This window comes from Pelecanus crispus, chromosome Z (assembly GCF_030463565.1).
Source record: "Pelecanus crispus isolate bPelCri1 chromosome Z, bPelCri1.pri, whole genome shotgun sequence".
In the NCBI taxonomy this organism is placed as follows: Eukaryota; Metazoa; Chordata; class Aves; order Pelecaniformes; family Pelecanidae; genus Pelecanus; species Pelecanus crispus.
Window position 1 is genome coordinate 20,518,690 of NC_134676.1, and position 15,826 is coordinate 20,534,515.

The 15,826-nt window shown below is 55.5% G+C and overlaps 2 protein-coding genes across 2 annotated transcripts; both read right to left on the reverse strand.

Annotated features, from left to right (window-relative positions):
• Window positions 1-7,858: 7,858 nt before the first annotated feature.
• MCIDAS (multiciliate differentiation and DNA synthesis associated cell cycle protein) lies at window positions 7,859-9,963 on the reverse strand. The gene is made up of 4 exons (XM_075726415.1): window positions 9,763-9,963; window positions 9,459-9,620; window positions 8,136-8,213; window positions 7,859-7,954 (listed from the first exon to the last, which is right to left on the reverse strand). Exons 1-4 carry the CDS (start codon window positions 9,961-9,963, stop codon window positions 7,859-7,861), a joined length of 537 nt encoding a protein of 178 aa, XP_075582530.1.
• A 2,971-nt stretch (window positions 9,964-12,934) lies between these two features.
• CCNO (cyclin O) lies at window positions 12,935-14,102 on the reverse strand. The gene is made up of 3 exons (XM_075726416.1): window positions 13,848-14,102; window positions 13,585-13,770; window positions 12,935-13,447 (listed from the first exon to the last, which is right to left on the reverse strand). The coding sequence occupies exons 1-3, from the start codon at window positions 14,100-14,102 to the stop codon at window positions 12,935-12,937; spliced, it is 954 nt and encodes a 317-aa protein (XP_075582531.1).
• Between the last annotated feature and the right edge of the window lie 1,724 nt (window positions 14,103-15,826).

Below are 15,826 nucleotides of genomic sequence, written 5' to 3' on the forward strand. Positions count from 1 at the left end.
GACCCAATTTGCCTCCATTAATGGTTTTGTCCTCATGGATCCCCCTTCAGTGAGATGACAATTTCCTTCTTCCTCTGGAAAGCCGTTTTCATGGGAAACTACAGTGGCAGACAGAGAAATAGTATCTTGGGACATAAAGATTATTTCTAATCAGGCTTTCTAAATGATGAAAAAAACAGTGAGTGAGGTGCATGTTCAATGGAAATCCTGTGCAGAGAGATACCGTTCTGGGAGATTTGGTGGTTGTTTTCTGGTCAAGCTGAATCATTTTCAAAATTGCAGTAAATGAGACTAAACTTACAAATATAGGGCCAGATACCAGATGTACAGTGAGGGGCGGTTTGGGGTTTTTGCCAACATGCCAGGGCAGTCTGTGATCCAGCTGATCCCAGGCCTGGAGCCCAGTCTAAGGTACAGAAGGGAACACCTGTATGTGGATGAGGCTGTGATTCACCCATTTTTCTAGAATTTTTGTCCCCTGTCAGAGACAAAGGCCATGCTTTTGAAGTTTTCATGTTTTTAATTTTGCAAAATTTTGGTGGTACAAATCAAAATGGAACAGAGTGATTCTACATTTGATTCTAGCCTTTCTTTGAAGTGCTTATGTTTCATCCAGGAAGAAAACCATACATGAGTGAGATGAACTTTACTTATTTGATAACTCCACACATGCCAGAAGCTGCCAGTTAAACTTCATAACTTTGATTGCGTGTCTGTCCTTTTTGGACATTTGTTCAAATCCATTCATAAGCTCTCAGGGTCTGTGTTGTAAACACTGACTGAAAATAGAGTAACAATATACTGAGGTGTGTCTTTGGTACAATAAACAGGTTAATCTGGCTAAATCTTTTGTTAACATGGAAAGAGTTTAGGGCTGTAATGATTTTATATTGCTTTATTTAAACAGCTGTATACTGTTCAATAAATTGTAAGGAATGCTTTTGCACTGAGGTTTAGTTTTGACATATTAAACATATTTTCTTACAGTAAAAAAAAAATCACCTTACATAACTTTAATGATTAATATACCTTACAGATCTTTGACTACATGAAACTACAGCTCAGTCATCTATTGCAACCACTCAAAGTATCATGACAGTAGTGGAAATTGATTTCAGTTTCCCATGTCTGCTCCACCTGAGCTAAAAGAAGGTGAATCACGGGAGTGAATTTGCTAAATCATGTTGTACTTGTTGCCAGAATACTAGACAACTGAGCATCTGAAAAGGAAAAAAACAATTCCCAAAGGAGCTATGATTCAAAGTAGAATTGTTTGGACAACTTCCAGCGGAAAGTAATCAGTCATACAGAGGCTACGATATGTCAGAGCACATGCTAATAAAATAAATATAAATTATGATAATCCTTCTAGTTCTGAGCATTTACAAAAATAAACAAACATTTCCAGACAGCTCTTTTTCTGATGACTTATTCATATACTCAACCTTTTTCTTCCTAAATCAAGGTTGTGTAAGAGTTCATACAAAAGTAACAGCATAATATTCATAAATGCTTTCTGCAGTTTCATAGTTGTTCTTGTAGGTGTTGATTTTGGCCTTAACCCAAAACCCCAAAACGAGAAGTAAAAAGATTTAATTTTGAGGATGTTGAATCCCTTGCTGATGGGGAATTCTACTCATGGTAAATATTTAGTGTAAAACAGATACTTAGCTGCAGATCTTGATTCCAGCTGCTCTGAGTTTTATTCAAATTTAAATGGGATTTTTCCATGTTATGTGAAGAATGGGACATGTCATTCTATTTAATCATTTCAAGAGGCAGCACTGAACTTCAGGGGCTAAAAGTATAATTATAATTGTACACTGCCTCAGTTTTAACACCATGTAACCCATACCGAAAACACTGGAAAGCTTTACAGTTCACAGATATTTCACTCATTTTTTAATTTCCCTCCTTTGTTGTTTTGTTTGTTGGGGTTTTTTTTCCACAACAATTGACTTTACCACCATGCTGGGGTTGTAAGATTTGGAGGGAGGGGGAAAGAGCTGAATATGGGGTTACAGTGTCTGACCCACCAGCTCTGGGTCTGTTCTGGGCCCTGGTGTAAGAACACAACAGGACGAGATGACCAAGGAGCGGGTGGAGTAGGCTGCCTGAGACTAACCGCTAGCACAAAGGGACTGAAAGCCCAGACATAAAGAGAAAAGCTTTCCAACAAAATTTCCATGATGGTTGGCAAATGAAATATGTTGTGAAGTTTTTTAGTGATAGTGTAAAGTCACCTGCCTGATATCTTTCATTCAGAAAATCATTCATTTAAAAATGTGGTTTATTATTCACAGTGCTGTGAACCCGAAGGTCACTGATGACCAATTTGGAGTATAGCACAACAGAAACTTAAAACAAACAAACAAGCAGCAGCAACAACAACAACAAAAAAACCCAAGCTGCAAGGGATTCCTTATAAATACCTTTATTTTTTACTAGAGTACTGAACATATTCATGAACATAAATGCCTTTTTCTGGAAGAGTTCAGCGATTTGAATTATGGTTTTAATGTGCAGATCCTGACCAACTTCTAAAGCCTTTTCAACAAAAATAGATTTGCTACAAAACCTACAGTTTGGCTTGCAACATTCTTCCTTTCCTACTTCTTCTACACATGCCTCTCCTTACCCCTAGCTGCAATATTGGTTAGTTACAGTCCTCCAAGAGGCAGGATGAGTTCAGGGCACAGAGAAGAGACAATACATGGTTATGAAGAACAACCTGAGCAGGTCGCAGATCTCTTATTTTGTCACAGGCACATGCAGTGGCCTATGCCAAGTCATGTTACATGTCTGTGCCTCAGCTTCCCAACTGTAACCAGGGTATAAGATGCTTCCTTTTGTATCACACCTGTCTTTTTGGAATCAAGGAGTCTCCAGGCTATCTTTTACTCTCTGCACATGCAGGGCACCATGGCCCCTGTGTGCTATTGCAGCACAGCTTGAAAAGAACAGCCATCCCATTAGGTTAGAGGAGAAAAGTGTCTCTGGCTGGGAGCTCACCTGATGTCAGGGACAATTCAGCTGTCACCACAAATCCCCAAGCAGTAACTGTTAATCTTTCACACTGCAAAGTGCTGGGAAAAGGGCTGAATTTTAAGATACCAAACCAGCTGTACACATGACTACAGAAAGGCTTAAAACAGAGGACATTTCTCCTGTTTAAGGATATAGAAGAGAGAGTTAGAATTGTTAATATTTATTTGCATTAAATGCCTGCAAATGTGGTCAACCAGGGTTGAGATTTCCCAGCAATTCCTCCAGGGTGTGGAGGCTCTCTGCTGAGTCAGTGTGCCATCCGTGTCCACCCCTCAGATTCAGGGATTCAGGGAGATCCCTGGTACATGGGCTAAAGCTGTTTGAAACTGTAAAGCATCAGCTGAGGCAATCTTTGTGCAAATAGAAATATGAGATTCAATACAGAAGTCACTGCCTGAAACCCTGAGACCTGGGCCAAACAGGAGATCAGAGCACAAAATGTAACCATCTTTTGCATGCTTGGTGTCTGTCAGCCTATGACAGGGAGACTTACATGGAGGATGTCTGGGACATACCCTCATGGGCCATTGCAACAACAATTTACTGGGTGAAAAAGGCAATAAGCCTCAAAATTTCCAACTACCCTATTTTAACAAGTGAGTTCTAATTGTAACTGCATTACACTCGCAAGAAATCCGGAGACTTTACCAAAAGTGATCACATGTGAATAACCTTGAAGACACTTATTAATTTGGGGTTTTTCATAGTATTTCATTGAAAAGTGTAAAGTAAATATTGAACATAAATAGTCACTTGCTATCAGAGTTTGAACAGGTGCTAGGTGCAAGGCAGACTTTAAGACTGTTTCTGATACACCTATAAAATTGTTGTGCCAAAGCAAACTACAGCCTCTTTTGACCTCATTAACTTTACTTGTTTGTTAAGACTGTGCAATGTGAAAATGTAAATAATGGCTGCTGACCAGAAGTAAGTCAATGTTTAGAAAAGATGAAGAGGGCTGCTGCTGTCATATAAAACTGACTGCAAAATGCTTGTCTTTTCCCTGAAGTTAGACATAGGGGTAATTTTCTTTAGAGAAATATTCAGGAAAAGAAGGGGAGAAAATTTGGTGAAATTCCATTTCCCTGCAATCACTGAACAGAAGAGCCAAAAACCAATAGGAGCAGTTTAGCATGGCTGCTACAGCACCATAGCCACATTACGGTCTGGTCTCTACACAATTACCAAGCGCCCAAGCCACCTCGGTGCCTGCCTGCTGCCACCCAGGGTCTGTGGCAAACCGGCAGGAGCACCAGCTGCATCTTCCTCATGGATGTTTGCTTTGTATGAATGTAGGAACCCATGTGCTTAAAAAATGGTAGTTGGGCCAATTAAATGACACCAAATGTGTGTCTGTGTTTATGTACAAGTTGATATGAATACCAAAGCAAGAGCATTTCTATTACGAACACATGGAGAGTAGCTCAGATGCATAAATGGGCAATAAATGGGCAATGTCTTCTCTTTTTGACCCATTGAACAACCTTGGCAACCCCCACAGGAAAATGTCATGACGACGCTCAGCTTTGGGTATTGCCTTTAGACCAGGGAACAGGCAATATTGCTGATAAAAAACGCTTTCGCAAGTTGTAATAGTATCAAAAGCCCTATGCGATTTCTAAATACCTCCATCCAGGTCCCTTTTGCCCTTGCCATCCTGAAGAGACCTAAAATTACTGACTTAATATGCACCTATTTACTAAAAGACAGTTCCTTTTTCTAGTACTTCGGTTTAATCAAGCTGTACCTTGAGGTCTGGTGTCATTTTTTAATTAAAACCTGAAGATTTTATCCAATGATAAATATATGATATATATAACACTATGTTTATAGCATAACACTATGAACACACCATGCTGCATACCCAAGACCTTTTACTTTTACCAGTTACATATCTGTATGTCTGGTGATGCTCCTGTGAGTCTCAGTGAGAAGCACCTTGGTCTGATTAACCAATTTTCAGCCTTTCCAATTAACAGGGATTAAAATGAAATAAATTTTTAAAAGACGTCTATGATAATTTTCTATTACTTTAGATCACAACTCAAAATTAATCGAGGATACATTTAACATAGAAACACTGAGTAAAAGTAATCAGTGGAAACTCTATAGCAGGTTAACTGCAAAATTAAGTGGGTAAATGTGTATTTGTAATTCTGAAAAGACCTGAAGTAGCAGCAAGAACAACACTAGTGACAATCCAACAGGGTGGTTATTTTATTGTTGCATCCTACAAGAAGTCTACAGTCCTAATGTGTCACTGTGCTTCTGAGGAATTAATATGGTTATGAGCATTACAAAGTTGTACACACTATACATTTTATGTTTAACTTCATAAAACACATAGAATCATAGAATCATAGAATCGTTTATGTTGGAAAAGACCTTTAAGATCATCCAGCCCAACCATTAACCTACACTACCAAGTCCACACTAAACCAATCAAGGGCAGACTAGACTAAACCATGTCCTGAAGTGCCACATCTACCCATTTTTTGAATGCTTCCAGGGATGGTGACTCTACCACCTCTCTGGGCAGCCTGTTCCAATTCTTGACCACCCTTTCCGTAAGGAAATTTTTCCTAATTTCCAACCTAAACCTCCCCTGGTGCAGCTTGAGCCCATTTTCTCTTGTCCTATTGCTAGCTACTTGGGAGAAGAGACCAACACCCACCTCACTACAACCTCCTTTCAGGGAGTTGGAGAGAGCGATAAGGTCTCCCCTCAGCCTCCTCTTCTCCAGACTAAACAACCCCAGTTCCCTCAGCTGCTCCTCATAACGCCTGTGCTCCAGACCCTTCACCAGCTTTGTTGCCCTTCTCTGAACACATTCCAGCACCTCAATGTCTTTCTTGTAGTGAGGGGCCCAAAACTGGACACAGTATTCCAGGTGCGGCCTCACCAGCGCCGAGTACAGGGGAACAATCACCTCCCTGCTCCTGCTGGCCATACTATTCCTGATACAAGCCAGGATGCTGTTGGCCTTCTTGGCCACCTGGGCACACTGCTGGCTCATGTTCAGCCGGCTGTCGACCAACACCCCCAGGTCCTTTTTGGCCAGGCAGCTTTCCAGCCACTCCTCCCCAAGCCTGTAGCACTGCATGGGGTTGTTGTGACCAAAGTGCAGGACCTGGCACTTGGCCTTGTTGAACCTCATAGAGTTGGCCTCGGCCCATCGATCCAGCCTGTCCAGGTCCCTCTGCAGGGCCATCCTACCCTCCAGCAGATCGACACTCCCACCCAGTTTGGTGTCATCTGCAAACTTACTGAGGGTGCACTCAATCCCCTCACCTAGATTGTTGATAAAGATATTAAACAAGGCTGGCCCCAAAACAGAGCCTTGGGGAACACCGCTCATGACCATGGAGAGGAACTGTAGATATCTATACAAGCTGCCTTTTGTTACCAGTTTATTCCCTGCTGAATTCAGTGCAGTTGGGCAGGTTTTGTCTCTCCTGTCTGCTGCCAAACCAGAGCTTGCATACAGCATTTTGGCCAAGGTGGCAATGGTCTCCTGAAACGTGAACGTCTCTGGAGTCGTCCCAGGGTTGAGCCCTTGGCATCCCAGACAGGGCTTCAGCACTGCCCCCCCCCCCCCCCCCCCCAGAACACGTCGGTGCTGCGGACATGAAGGACCACAGAACAGAAGGTCCACCTATGCAGTCTACTAGGAGCCATGTAACTACATGTCATGCTGTCGACAAGAAATGTTCTCCTTCCTAATACAGTCTCTGCTTGCCAAAAGCACAACACTACGTGCAGGGTTGTAGCTCCCCTAAGAAATCTACTGTGACGATGACATGGTGCTGTCACTTTAACTGTTACATGAGCCTGTTACAGTTGGGTTGCTGTGCATGGACCCATGCAAGAATACTGGAAAATCTGAGTATTGAAAAGCAGAAAAACTGATAACTTCACAGAGAGAAAAATCTCTATCCTGAGTAGAGCACAGTACCTTCATTCACTTATGTGCCACAGAAAAATAAACTTTGGGTACCATTTCACATGTGCTGCCAGTGGTTCAGCTTTCAGACCAGCGGGTGCAAGTGGAATGTATCGATTCGGAACAATTTAATGCTACTCACGTTTCTCTTTGCTTGTGATAATGTCACTGAATGTTAACAGCAGCATGTTTTATTCTAAAATTTTGTGAAAACTTTGTGTAGATGCTCAGCTTTCTGTTATCTTTGCTCTAATGAAAGCAAATATGCACAGCTGATGCAAAAAACAGTGTTTATATTAAATCAGTACAACTAAATGGCAATTTTAAGCACTATTTAATCATCACACCGAGTGCAAATATACACCTACAGTTGCACACGTGAACAACATGAGTGCAATTTGTAAACATCGTGGATGTAAAATTCCGTGATGGGGAAGGCATGTCGTGTTCAAACCACTCGGTGCGGCCCATCCGTTTTCACGCTGGCCAGCTGCAGTCACTGTCCCCTAAGTGACATTTTTCTGCCCAACCGAGTAAAATCTCCGGGTAAAACCGGGCAGACCTCCATTTAATCTCTACATTCATTGCGCTCATTAGCAAACTACCGAGGGCGAGTTGCCCACCCGACAGCCACAGCCCAGCGCAAAGCCCGGCCACCGCTGCCGCGGCGCGCCCGAGCATCGCCGCGCTCGCCCCTCCGCCTCTCCAGCCCCCAGCGGCGAGGGGGGCAGCGCAAACACCCGTTTTCGACCAGAAAAAGGGGAGCGTGCCGCCGGGCGGGGGTGCCCTGCCAGCCTCGGGCTGCGGCAGGCCCCGCTCCGCCTTGCCCGGGACACGCGTGGCCGGGTCGCGGGGCTCCGGGGGGTCTCAGCGCGGCACCCAGCGGAAGCGGTACCCGCCGCCGGCCGTGCGGAGGGTGAAGGCGTTGCCCTGCGGGAAGGCCAGGGTGCGGATGCCGCCCGCCTGCCCCAGCGCGGCCCGCAGGCTGCCGCCCCCCTCCAGCCCCCCCGCCGCCCGGGCGCGGCGCGGCGCCGCCGGTGCGCAGCCCGCGGAAGGCGCCGTGCAGGCGCGGAGCCGGCCGCGGGCGCTTGGCCGTGGGGCTGCCCCCCGGGCTGCCCCCCGGAGCGGGGCTGCCCCCCGGAGCGGGGCTGCCCCCCAGGCTGCGCAGGGCAGCGCGGCACTTCTCCGACACCTCCCGCAGCATGGCGTCCACGCCCGACGCCTCCTCCCACGGCTCCGGCCGCCCGCGACCGCACCAGACCCCGGCCGGGGCGGCGGCGGCGGCCGCGGGAGGAGGAGGTGGAGGGTGAAGAGGAGGAGGAGGAGGAGGAGGAAGGGCCGCCCCGTCGGCGCGCTGCGGGAGCATCAGTGTCTGCGGGGGGGAGAGAGAGAGAGACTTCCGCGGGCTGCGCCGCACCGCGCATCTCCGCACCGCCCGGCCCCGCACCGCCCGACTCTGCACCGCCCGGCTCCGCACCGCCCGACTCTGCACCGCGCATCCCCGCACCGCCCGACTCTGCACCGCGCATCCCCGCACCGCCCGACTCTGCACCGCCCGACTCCGCACCCCGCATCCCCGCACCGCCCGGCCCCGCACCGCCCGGCTCCGCACCGCCCGGCTCCGCACCGCGCATCCCCGCACCCCGCATCCCCGCGCCGCCCGACTCCGCACCGCCCGACTCCGCACTGCGCATCCCCTCACCACCTGACTCCGCACCGCCCGACTCCGCACTGCCCAACTCCGCACCGCGCATCCCCGCACCGCCTGACTCTGCACTGCCCAACTCTGCACCGCGCATCCCCGCACCGCCTGACTCTGCACTGCCCGACTCCACACTGCGCATCCCCGCACCGCCCGGCTCCGCACCGCGCATCCCCGCACCCCGCATCCCCGCACCGCGCATCCCCACACCGCCCGACTCCGCACTGCGCATCCCCGCACCCCGCATCCCCGCACCGCCCGACTCCGCACCGCCCGACTCCACACTGCGCATCCCCGCACCGCCTGACTCTGCACTGCCCGACTCCACACTGCACATCCCCGCACCGCCCGGCCCCGCACCACCCGGCTCCGCACCACCCGACTCCGCACCGCCCAACTCCGCACCGCGCATCCCCGCACCGCCCGGCCCCGCAGCACATATCCCCGCACCATCCCGCGCTACCCCACCCTGCACCACCCTGCCCTGTACCAGGCTGTCCCCCGCTGCCCCACTCCGCCCCGCCCTGTGTTACCCCACACCACACCAACCCATCCCGCCCCGCCTTGCCCTGCCCGCCCCCCTGTCCCGCACCACCTCACCTCCCCCCCCGCACACTGCCCTGCCCTGCCCCACACCGCCCCATGCTGCGCCACCCAAACCCGACCCACACCTCCTCACCCCCCGACCCCCCGCCAGTAGCCCTGTCCCACCCCGCGCTCCTGGGCCTCACCCCGCACCCTGTCCCCCCCCGCACTGCCCCGCACTGTCCCCAGGGCCCAGCTGGGCCGTGGGGCGGCCGGGCCGGCAGCACGCACGTCAAGGACGGCGGCCAGCTGCCGGGCCTGGCTCGCCAGCTCCTTCAGCTGCGCGTTGCTCTCCCGCAGCGTCGCCAGCTCTTCCTGCCTCTGCGTCAGGGTCCCCCGCAGCTGCGAAGGACACGGGGGGACAGGGCGGTCGGGACAGCCCCACCGCCCAGGGGCTGGGGGATGCTGCACCCCAGGGCCACGCAGCCGCCTCAGCAGGATGCGAGGGAGAGAAACCCAGCGCAGGACCCTCGGGGGTCCCTACCTGGCTGTTTGCCTCCAGGGCATCTCCCAGCGCTTTCTGGTGCTGGTCCGCCAGGTCCCTCCAGCACGGCTCGGGGGAAGGCAGGCACTGCGGGGGCAGCTGCGGCAGCGCGCCGCTCTCCGGCTGCGGGGTGCAGGGGCTGAAGGCCACCTCCTCGCCCAGAGAGAAATCAAAGTCGGTGCAGCCCAGTGGCGGTGGCATTGAGGTGGATGCATCTGGAGGGAATAGCCACACACGTTAAGACAGAGAGGGTTTTCATGTCCTCACCTTCCCTCAACTCCAGCACACCATCCCAGTTCTGAGCATCCCTCCGGTATCTCCCAACATGCTTTACTGCGGTAGCTGTGCACCCTAAGCCTGTTTGGATTTCATTTCTCTCCTGTGGGAGAAAGCTCAGTGCCAGCCCAGGCCCCTCTAAGGGGGTGTGCAGGGATGCACTTGCCTTACAGACTGTCACAGGGTGGGATGAGCGTGCAGTGAGTGGGCATCCAAAAAACCCAAAACAAAGCACAAAAAGAGGAGACTGAACACAGCGTGACTGCTGATGTGCACACACAGCCATGTTTGACTCAGGTAAGGAAAAATATCTACTTGCCAGATATAAAATCATCAACAGCATCTCTGAACTCCTGGAAATCAAACTCCAGTCCATCCTGGAAGCAGGGACCCTGGGAGGGGTGAAGGAAATGTGCCAGTAAGCAGGGCCCAGAGGTCAGACCTACCCACGCTGCCCACTGCTGCCCACGCTGCTCCGGCACTGACTGCTGCCCGTGATCAGCACCTTCCCACAGCCCCGGCACCCCTGGTGCCTGTCCTCTCCCCTGCTCTTGCCACTAACCCATCTAAAGCGTGGGACACGACGCTGTCGTCCACTGTGCCCATTTCACAGGTGGGAAGCCTGAGGCTGTGGGGGACGGGGGCCGCCAGCACCCATCATCTTGAGCGGGCCACCCCCGTGGGTGCCCTGTGCTGGGGGTGGCCAAGCCTGCCTCAGGCCAGGGTGGGGGTTACCTGCTGCAGGGTCACAGGGCCGGCCGGGGTGGTGGGAAGGATGGGGGCACAGGCTGCCAAATCCTGCCAGTCGATGGTGGTGAGCGCTGGGGACAGCGAGAGACAGCGGTGAGGAGCCCGGGCAGGGGTGAGCAAAGCCGGGGGGACACAGCAAAGCGGGAAGCACGGCTGGGGAGGCATCCTCGAGGGGCACGGCTGGGGGATACGGGGCTGGGGAGCACCGGGGGGGGACACAGTGAGGGGCATGGAGAGGGGGACACGGCCGGGGGGGACACGGCGGAGGGCATGGTGGGGGCGTCACGGCCGGGGGGATGCAGGGCTGGGGAGCGCGGTGGGGGCAGCGGGGGGCGCGGTGGGAGGCGCGGGGAGGGGGCCAGGGCCGGGGGGGCCGGGGCAGACTCACCGAGGGCGGGCGCGGCGGGGGCCGGCGGGGCGCTGCTGCGGCGCGGGCGGGGCGGGGGCGCTCGGGGGCCCGGGGCGGCCGGGGGGGTCCCCGCCGCCGCCCCCCCGCCGGGCCGGGCCGGCTTCTTGGCGAGGCGGGCGGGCGGACCCTGGACCCTGTTGGGGCAGATGCTGCCGAAGGCCCGGCGGCGGCCGCCCTGCTCCATGCTGCCGCCGCGGCCCCGGCCCCGCTCCCGGCCCCGCTCCCGGTCCCGGCCACGGCCCCGGCGGGCGCCCTCCGCCCCGCGCCCCGCTCGGCGCCGCCCCGCGGGCAGGGAGCGGGCAGGAGCGGGCAGGGAGCGGGCAGGAGCGGGCAGGAGCGGGCAGGAGCGGGCAGGGAGCGGGCAGGGCGGCGGGGGGCCGGGGCCAGGCCGGGGGCTGCCCGCCCGCCTTCCCTCCGCCGGGGCGCGGAAACCTCCCGCCGCCTCCCGGGCCGCGCCGGCGGCTCCCGCGCCCGCGGAGCCCTTCCCCGCGCCCGCGGAGCCGCGGCGGGCCGAGGGGGCTGCCCCGGAGGGGAACCCGAGGCGAGGCGCTGCCCGCCCCGCTGCCGCCCCCCGCCGCGCCCCGCTGCCCCGGCCCCCCCGGGCCCTGCCGGGCGGCGTGCGGGCGTCAGCCTGCGGGCTGGGCGCGTTTTTAGAAGGATTTTTGTTAAATGCCGGGGCGAGGCGCCGTCAGCCTTGACGGCATACGGCGGGGGCAGGAGAAAAAAAACAAGAAACCGGCCCGCTGCATCTGGACTTCGGCGAGGCCGGCAGCGGCAGAGGGTCCCCCAGCGCTGCGACGCCGGGCCCAGCTGAAATCAGCGAGGGGGTGGCGGAGGATAAACGCACCCGTAGCCGCTTGCGATGGGCTCTCATGCGCTTTCTGCCGCAGCAGCCGGGACAAGTTTTGCTCGTTCTGCCTGCGCGCCGGACGGCGGGCAGGGCTCCGAGCGCGGCCCGGCCGGCGGTGCACCCCCCTTCCCGGCTGCCCGGAAAGGCGAGCACCCCCCAGGGCAGCTTCAGATGTGTATGGGCTCTCTTAGCATATCACTTCTGTGCACGGAGGCAATAGAATGAAGAAAATAAATTATTTTACAACGCTGCGACTGTTTTCCTCCCGAGTGTTTCCCGTGCTACAGTGCCAGCTTGGTTAGGAGTATGCACCCGGATTACAGACCCGCTGGAAAAAACAATAACCAGCTGCTTTATTATTTAACGGGGCTTTTTTCCTACAGGGCGTCTAATTTTTTTTTTTTTTTTTTTTTTCCCCGAGCCATGACCCAAGCGTGTCGGTTTGACACGGGGAATGACACCATCGGGCATAATTATTTTGTGGGTGCTGGAGTTAACTTGTTGGGGTGAACTGGTTCTGTGCCAACGTGCTTCCCCTCCCCGCCTGTGCACGCACACCGCCAGCAAATAAACGAGTACAGGTGACAAGTAGAAAAGAGTTTATTCAACGTTCCTTTGGTCCTTCCACCGTCCATCTTTACGGACCATCCCCCAAATAAATAATACCAGTACTTGAGATTCTGTGTAGGGTTTACACGCTGGGTTTTATGAAAGCGGCGACGGGACAGTGCGGCCGACGCACAGGAGCATCTTGTGCAAAACGCGGTCTCGTTTTCCAAGCTCCGGAGGCGCTGGCGGCCGCTGGGTCAGACCCTGCCCCGACCCCGCGGAGCACGGCAGAGGAGCCGGCACCGAGCCCCCCCGGGCCGGGGCCGGGGCCGCGGTGGCTAGAGGCACCAGCGGCGGCTGCCCTCGCCGTCGCCGCCCCGCAGCCAGGGGCACTTCTGGGCCACCTCCGGCGGCAGGAGGAGCGGCAGGGAGTGCCCGTTCAGGGACACCAGGAGCTGCAGCTGGTCCATGCAGTCCCGCAGCAGCCCCTCCGGGTAGCCGCTGACCCGCAGGTCCAGGGGGCTGCGGTGGCGCAGCAGCCGGTCCGCCAGCCCCAGGCTGCCGGCGGCCAGCAGGGACGGGGCGTATTTGGTGAAGGCGTAGTCGGCCAGGCTGAGCTCGGCTACGCCCCCCGCCAGGCTCCTGGCGTCCGCCGCCTCCCCCGCGTCGGCCCCCCGCGCCTCCAGCCGCACCTGGCTGAAGTGCTCCAGGAAGAAGCTGACGGTGGGCGCCGCCAGGTCGAAGCCCAGGCGGTGCAGGACGATGCACTCCAGGTTGCGGAGCTGCTGGCGGGTGAAGGCGCCGCAGCAGAGGGCGAGGAGCTCCTTCACGCTGGGGGGGTGCACCTCCACCTGCGAGGGGGGACAGGGGTGGGGATGCTTGCGGCCGGGGCAGCGGGGGGAAAGGGTGCGGAGCCCGGCCCGGCAGACCCCGCAGGTGCCGCGCAGATCCCGCCGTCGGGGCAGCCGGCGCTCCGGGGCCGCCCTACCTGCTTGCAGGCGATGAGCAGCGCCGTCACCCCCAGGAGCTGGAAGCAGTCGGCGGCCACGGGGGTGGTGGCGAGGAAGCGGTCGAGGGTGTTGACGGCCAGGCAGAGCGCCTCGAAGGAGAGCCCGAAGTGCCGGTGCACGGGGATGAGCCAGCTGACCAGCTTGCAGCGCGCCTCCGCCGTCACCTGCGGCACCGGGGGTCAGGCGGGGGGCCGGCACCGGGCCACCCCCGCCCGCCCCCCGCCGTCCCCGCTGCCCCCACCTGCGGCTGCCGGGCGAGCGGCTCCCGCGGCTGGAAGCGGCTCTCCAGCCCTTTGCGGGAGCGGTACCAGCTCTCCCCGTAGTCGCGGAAAGCCTGCAGCTCCTGCGGGCTTTCCCCCGCCGCCGTGCCGCTCCCGCTCCCCGGCCCCGGCCGCCGCCGCCGTGCCGGGCGCCGAGGGCAGCGGCCGGGGGAGCCGCCGGGACCCCGCCTGGGCGGGCTGCTGCCGCCTCGCCGCCCGCTCGCCGCCGTCACCATGGCGGGGGGCGGCCGTGCCGGCTCCGCTGCCGGCGGCCCGTATTTGAGCGGCGGGGCGGGGCGGGGGGGTGCCCGGGGAGGCGGTGCCGCCTCCCCGGGCACCCCCCCGCCCCGCCCCGCCCGCCGCGGGAGTCCGGCTGGGCAGGGCCGGGAGCGACGTCTCCAAAACAAAATCCACAGCCGGGATACCGAAACGCCTGGCTCTCCCCTGCGGCTTTCCAGCGGTCACGGAGGGGAAAGCGGGCGGATGTGTTGGGACCGGCGCCGTTTAACATCTTTGTGGGTGACACGGGCCATGGGCCAGCAAAGCCAACCACATCCTGGGCTGCATCAAAAGCAGCGTGGCCAGCAGGTCGAGGGAGGTGATTCTGCCCCTCTACTCTGCTCTGGTGAGACCCCACCTGGAGCACTGCGTCCAGCTCTGGGGCCCCTCAGCACAAGAAGGACATGGACCTGCTGGAGCGGGTCCAGAGGAGGGCCACCAAAACGATCCGAGGGCTGGAGCACCTCTCCTATGAGGCCAGGCTGAGAGAGTTGGGGTTGTTCAGCCTGGAGAAGGCTCCCAGGAGACCTCATTGCCGCCTTCCAGTACTTAGAGGGGGCTTCTGAGAAAGATGGGGACAGACTTTTTAGCAGGACCTGTAGCAACAGGACAAAGGGTAATGGTTTTCAACTGCAAGAGGGTGGATTTAGACTAGATACAAGGAAGAAATTCTTCACTGTGAGGGTGGTGAGGCAGGTTGCCCAGAGAGGTTGTGGATGCCCACTCCCTAGAAGGGTTCAAGGCCAGGTTGGACAGGCCTTTTGAGCAACCTGGTCTCATGGAAGGCGTCCCTGCCCATGGCAGGGGGATTGCAACTAGATGGTCTTCAAGGTGCCTTCCAACCCAAACCTATGGTTTTATGAAAACCAGTCATGGCAGAGCCTGAACCGAGCCAGGTGAAGTTGCTGCATCTTGCATTTTGCCCCTACCAAAATAAATGTCTCTCCAGCTCCTAACATTTTAACTCAGAACCCAGCAAGCTTTAACAGCTACAGGTTGCTCCACGTAAGTAACACTTTAATTTGAAGTCACAGGGAAATGTAGCACAAACATACCAGGAGAGATACTGGGAACTCCGGAGTTCTCTGGGAGGTTTGGGTCTCAGTTCTGCCTCCATCCACAGATGACTTATGTAACAGAGCATAATTTCAAAGAGCCAAATGAAGGGAAATAAAAATGTTTCTGCACTGCGACCACTGGTTTACAGGAGCAGAGCTGAGGCCAGACATGACTAATTTATTGGGTATGACTTGGTTATCTGATCCATTGATCAAGTCTGCTATAGATGAGGAAAGGCTTGTAGAAGGAAAAAGAAAACCTCTCCTGGGTCAAGTGATGGGGAAGATGTCAATGGGAAATGCAGAGCTTCAAGCAGTCTATAACCCCAGCAGCAAAAGAGAGGAGGAGGTGGGAATTCTGCAGCTTGCATGGCAGGAGCAGGAAATCCTCTCCAAGGAGCAGATACAGAGAGCCATAGGACATGCTGCCTTAAAAAAAAAAAAAAAAAGTACACCCTGAAGAGCCCCGTTGTGACTACTGTGAGAAAGATCCATTGATACTGGTCTTGTGTCTGACAAATGCTTTGAGGAAAGTAACACAACAGTGTTAACAGAAATATTTATTAAACAAATGGAACAAAAGAGAAAGTTCATCCGCCCAAAAGAGCACAGGCACAAAAGTT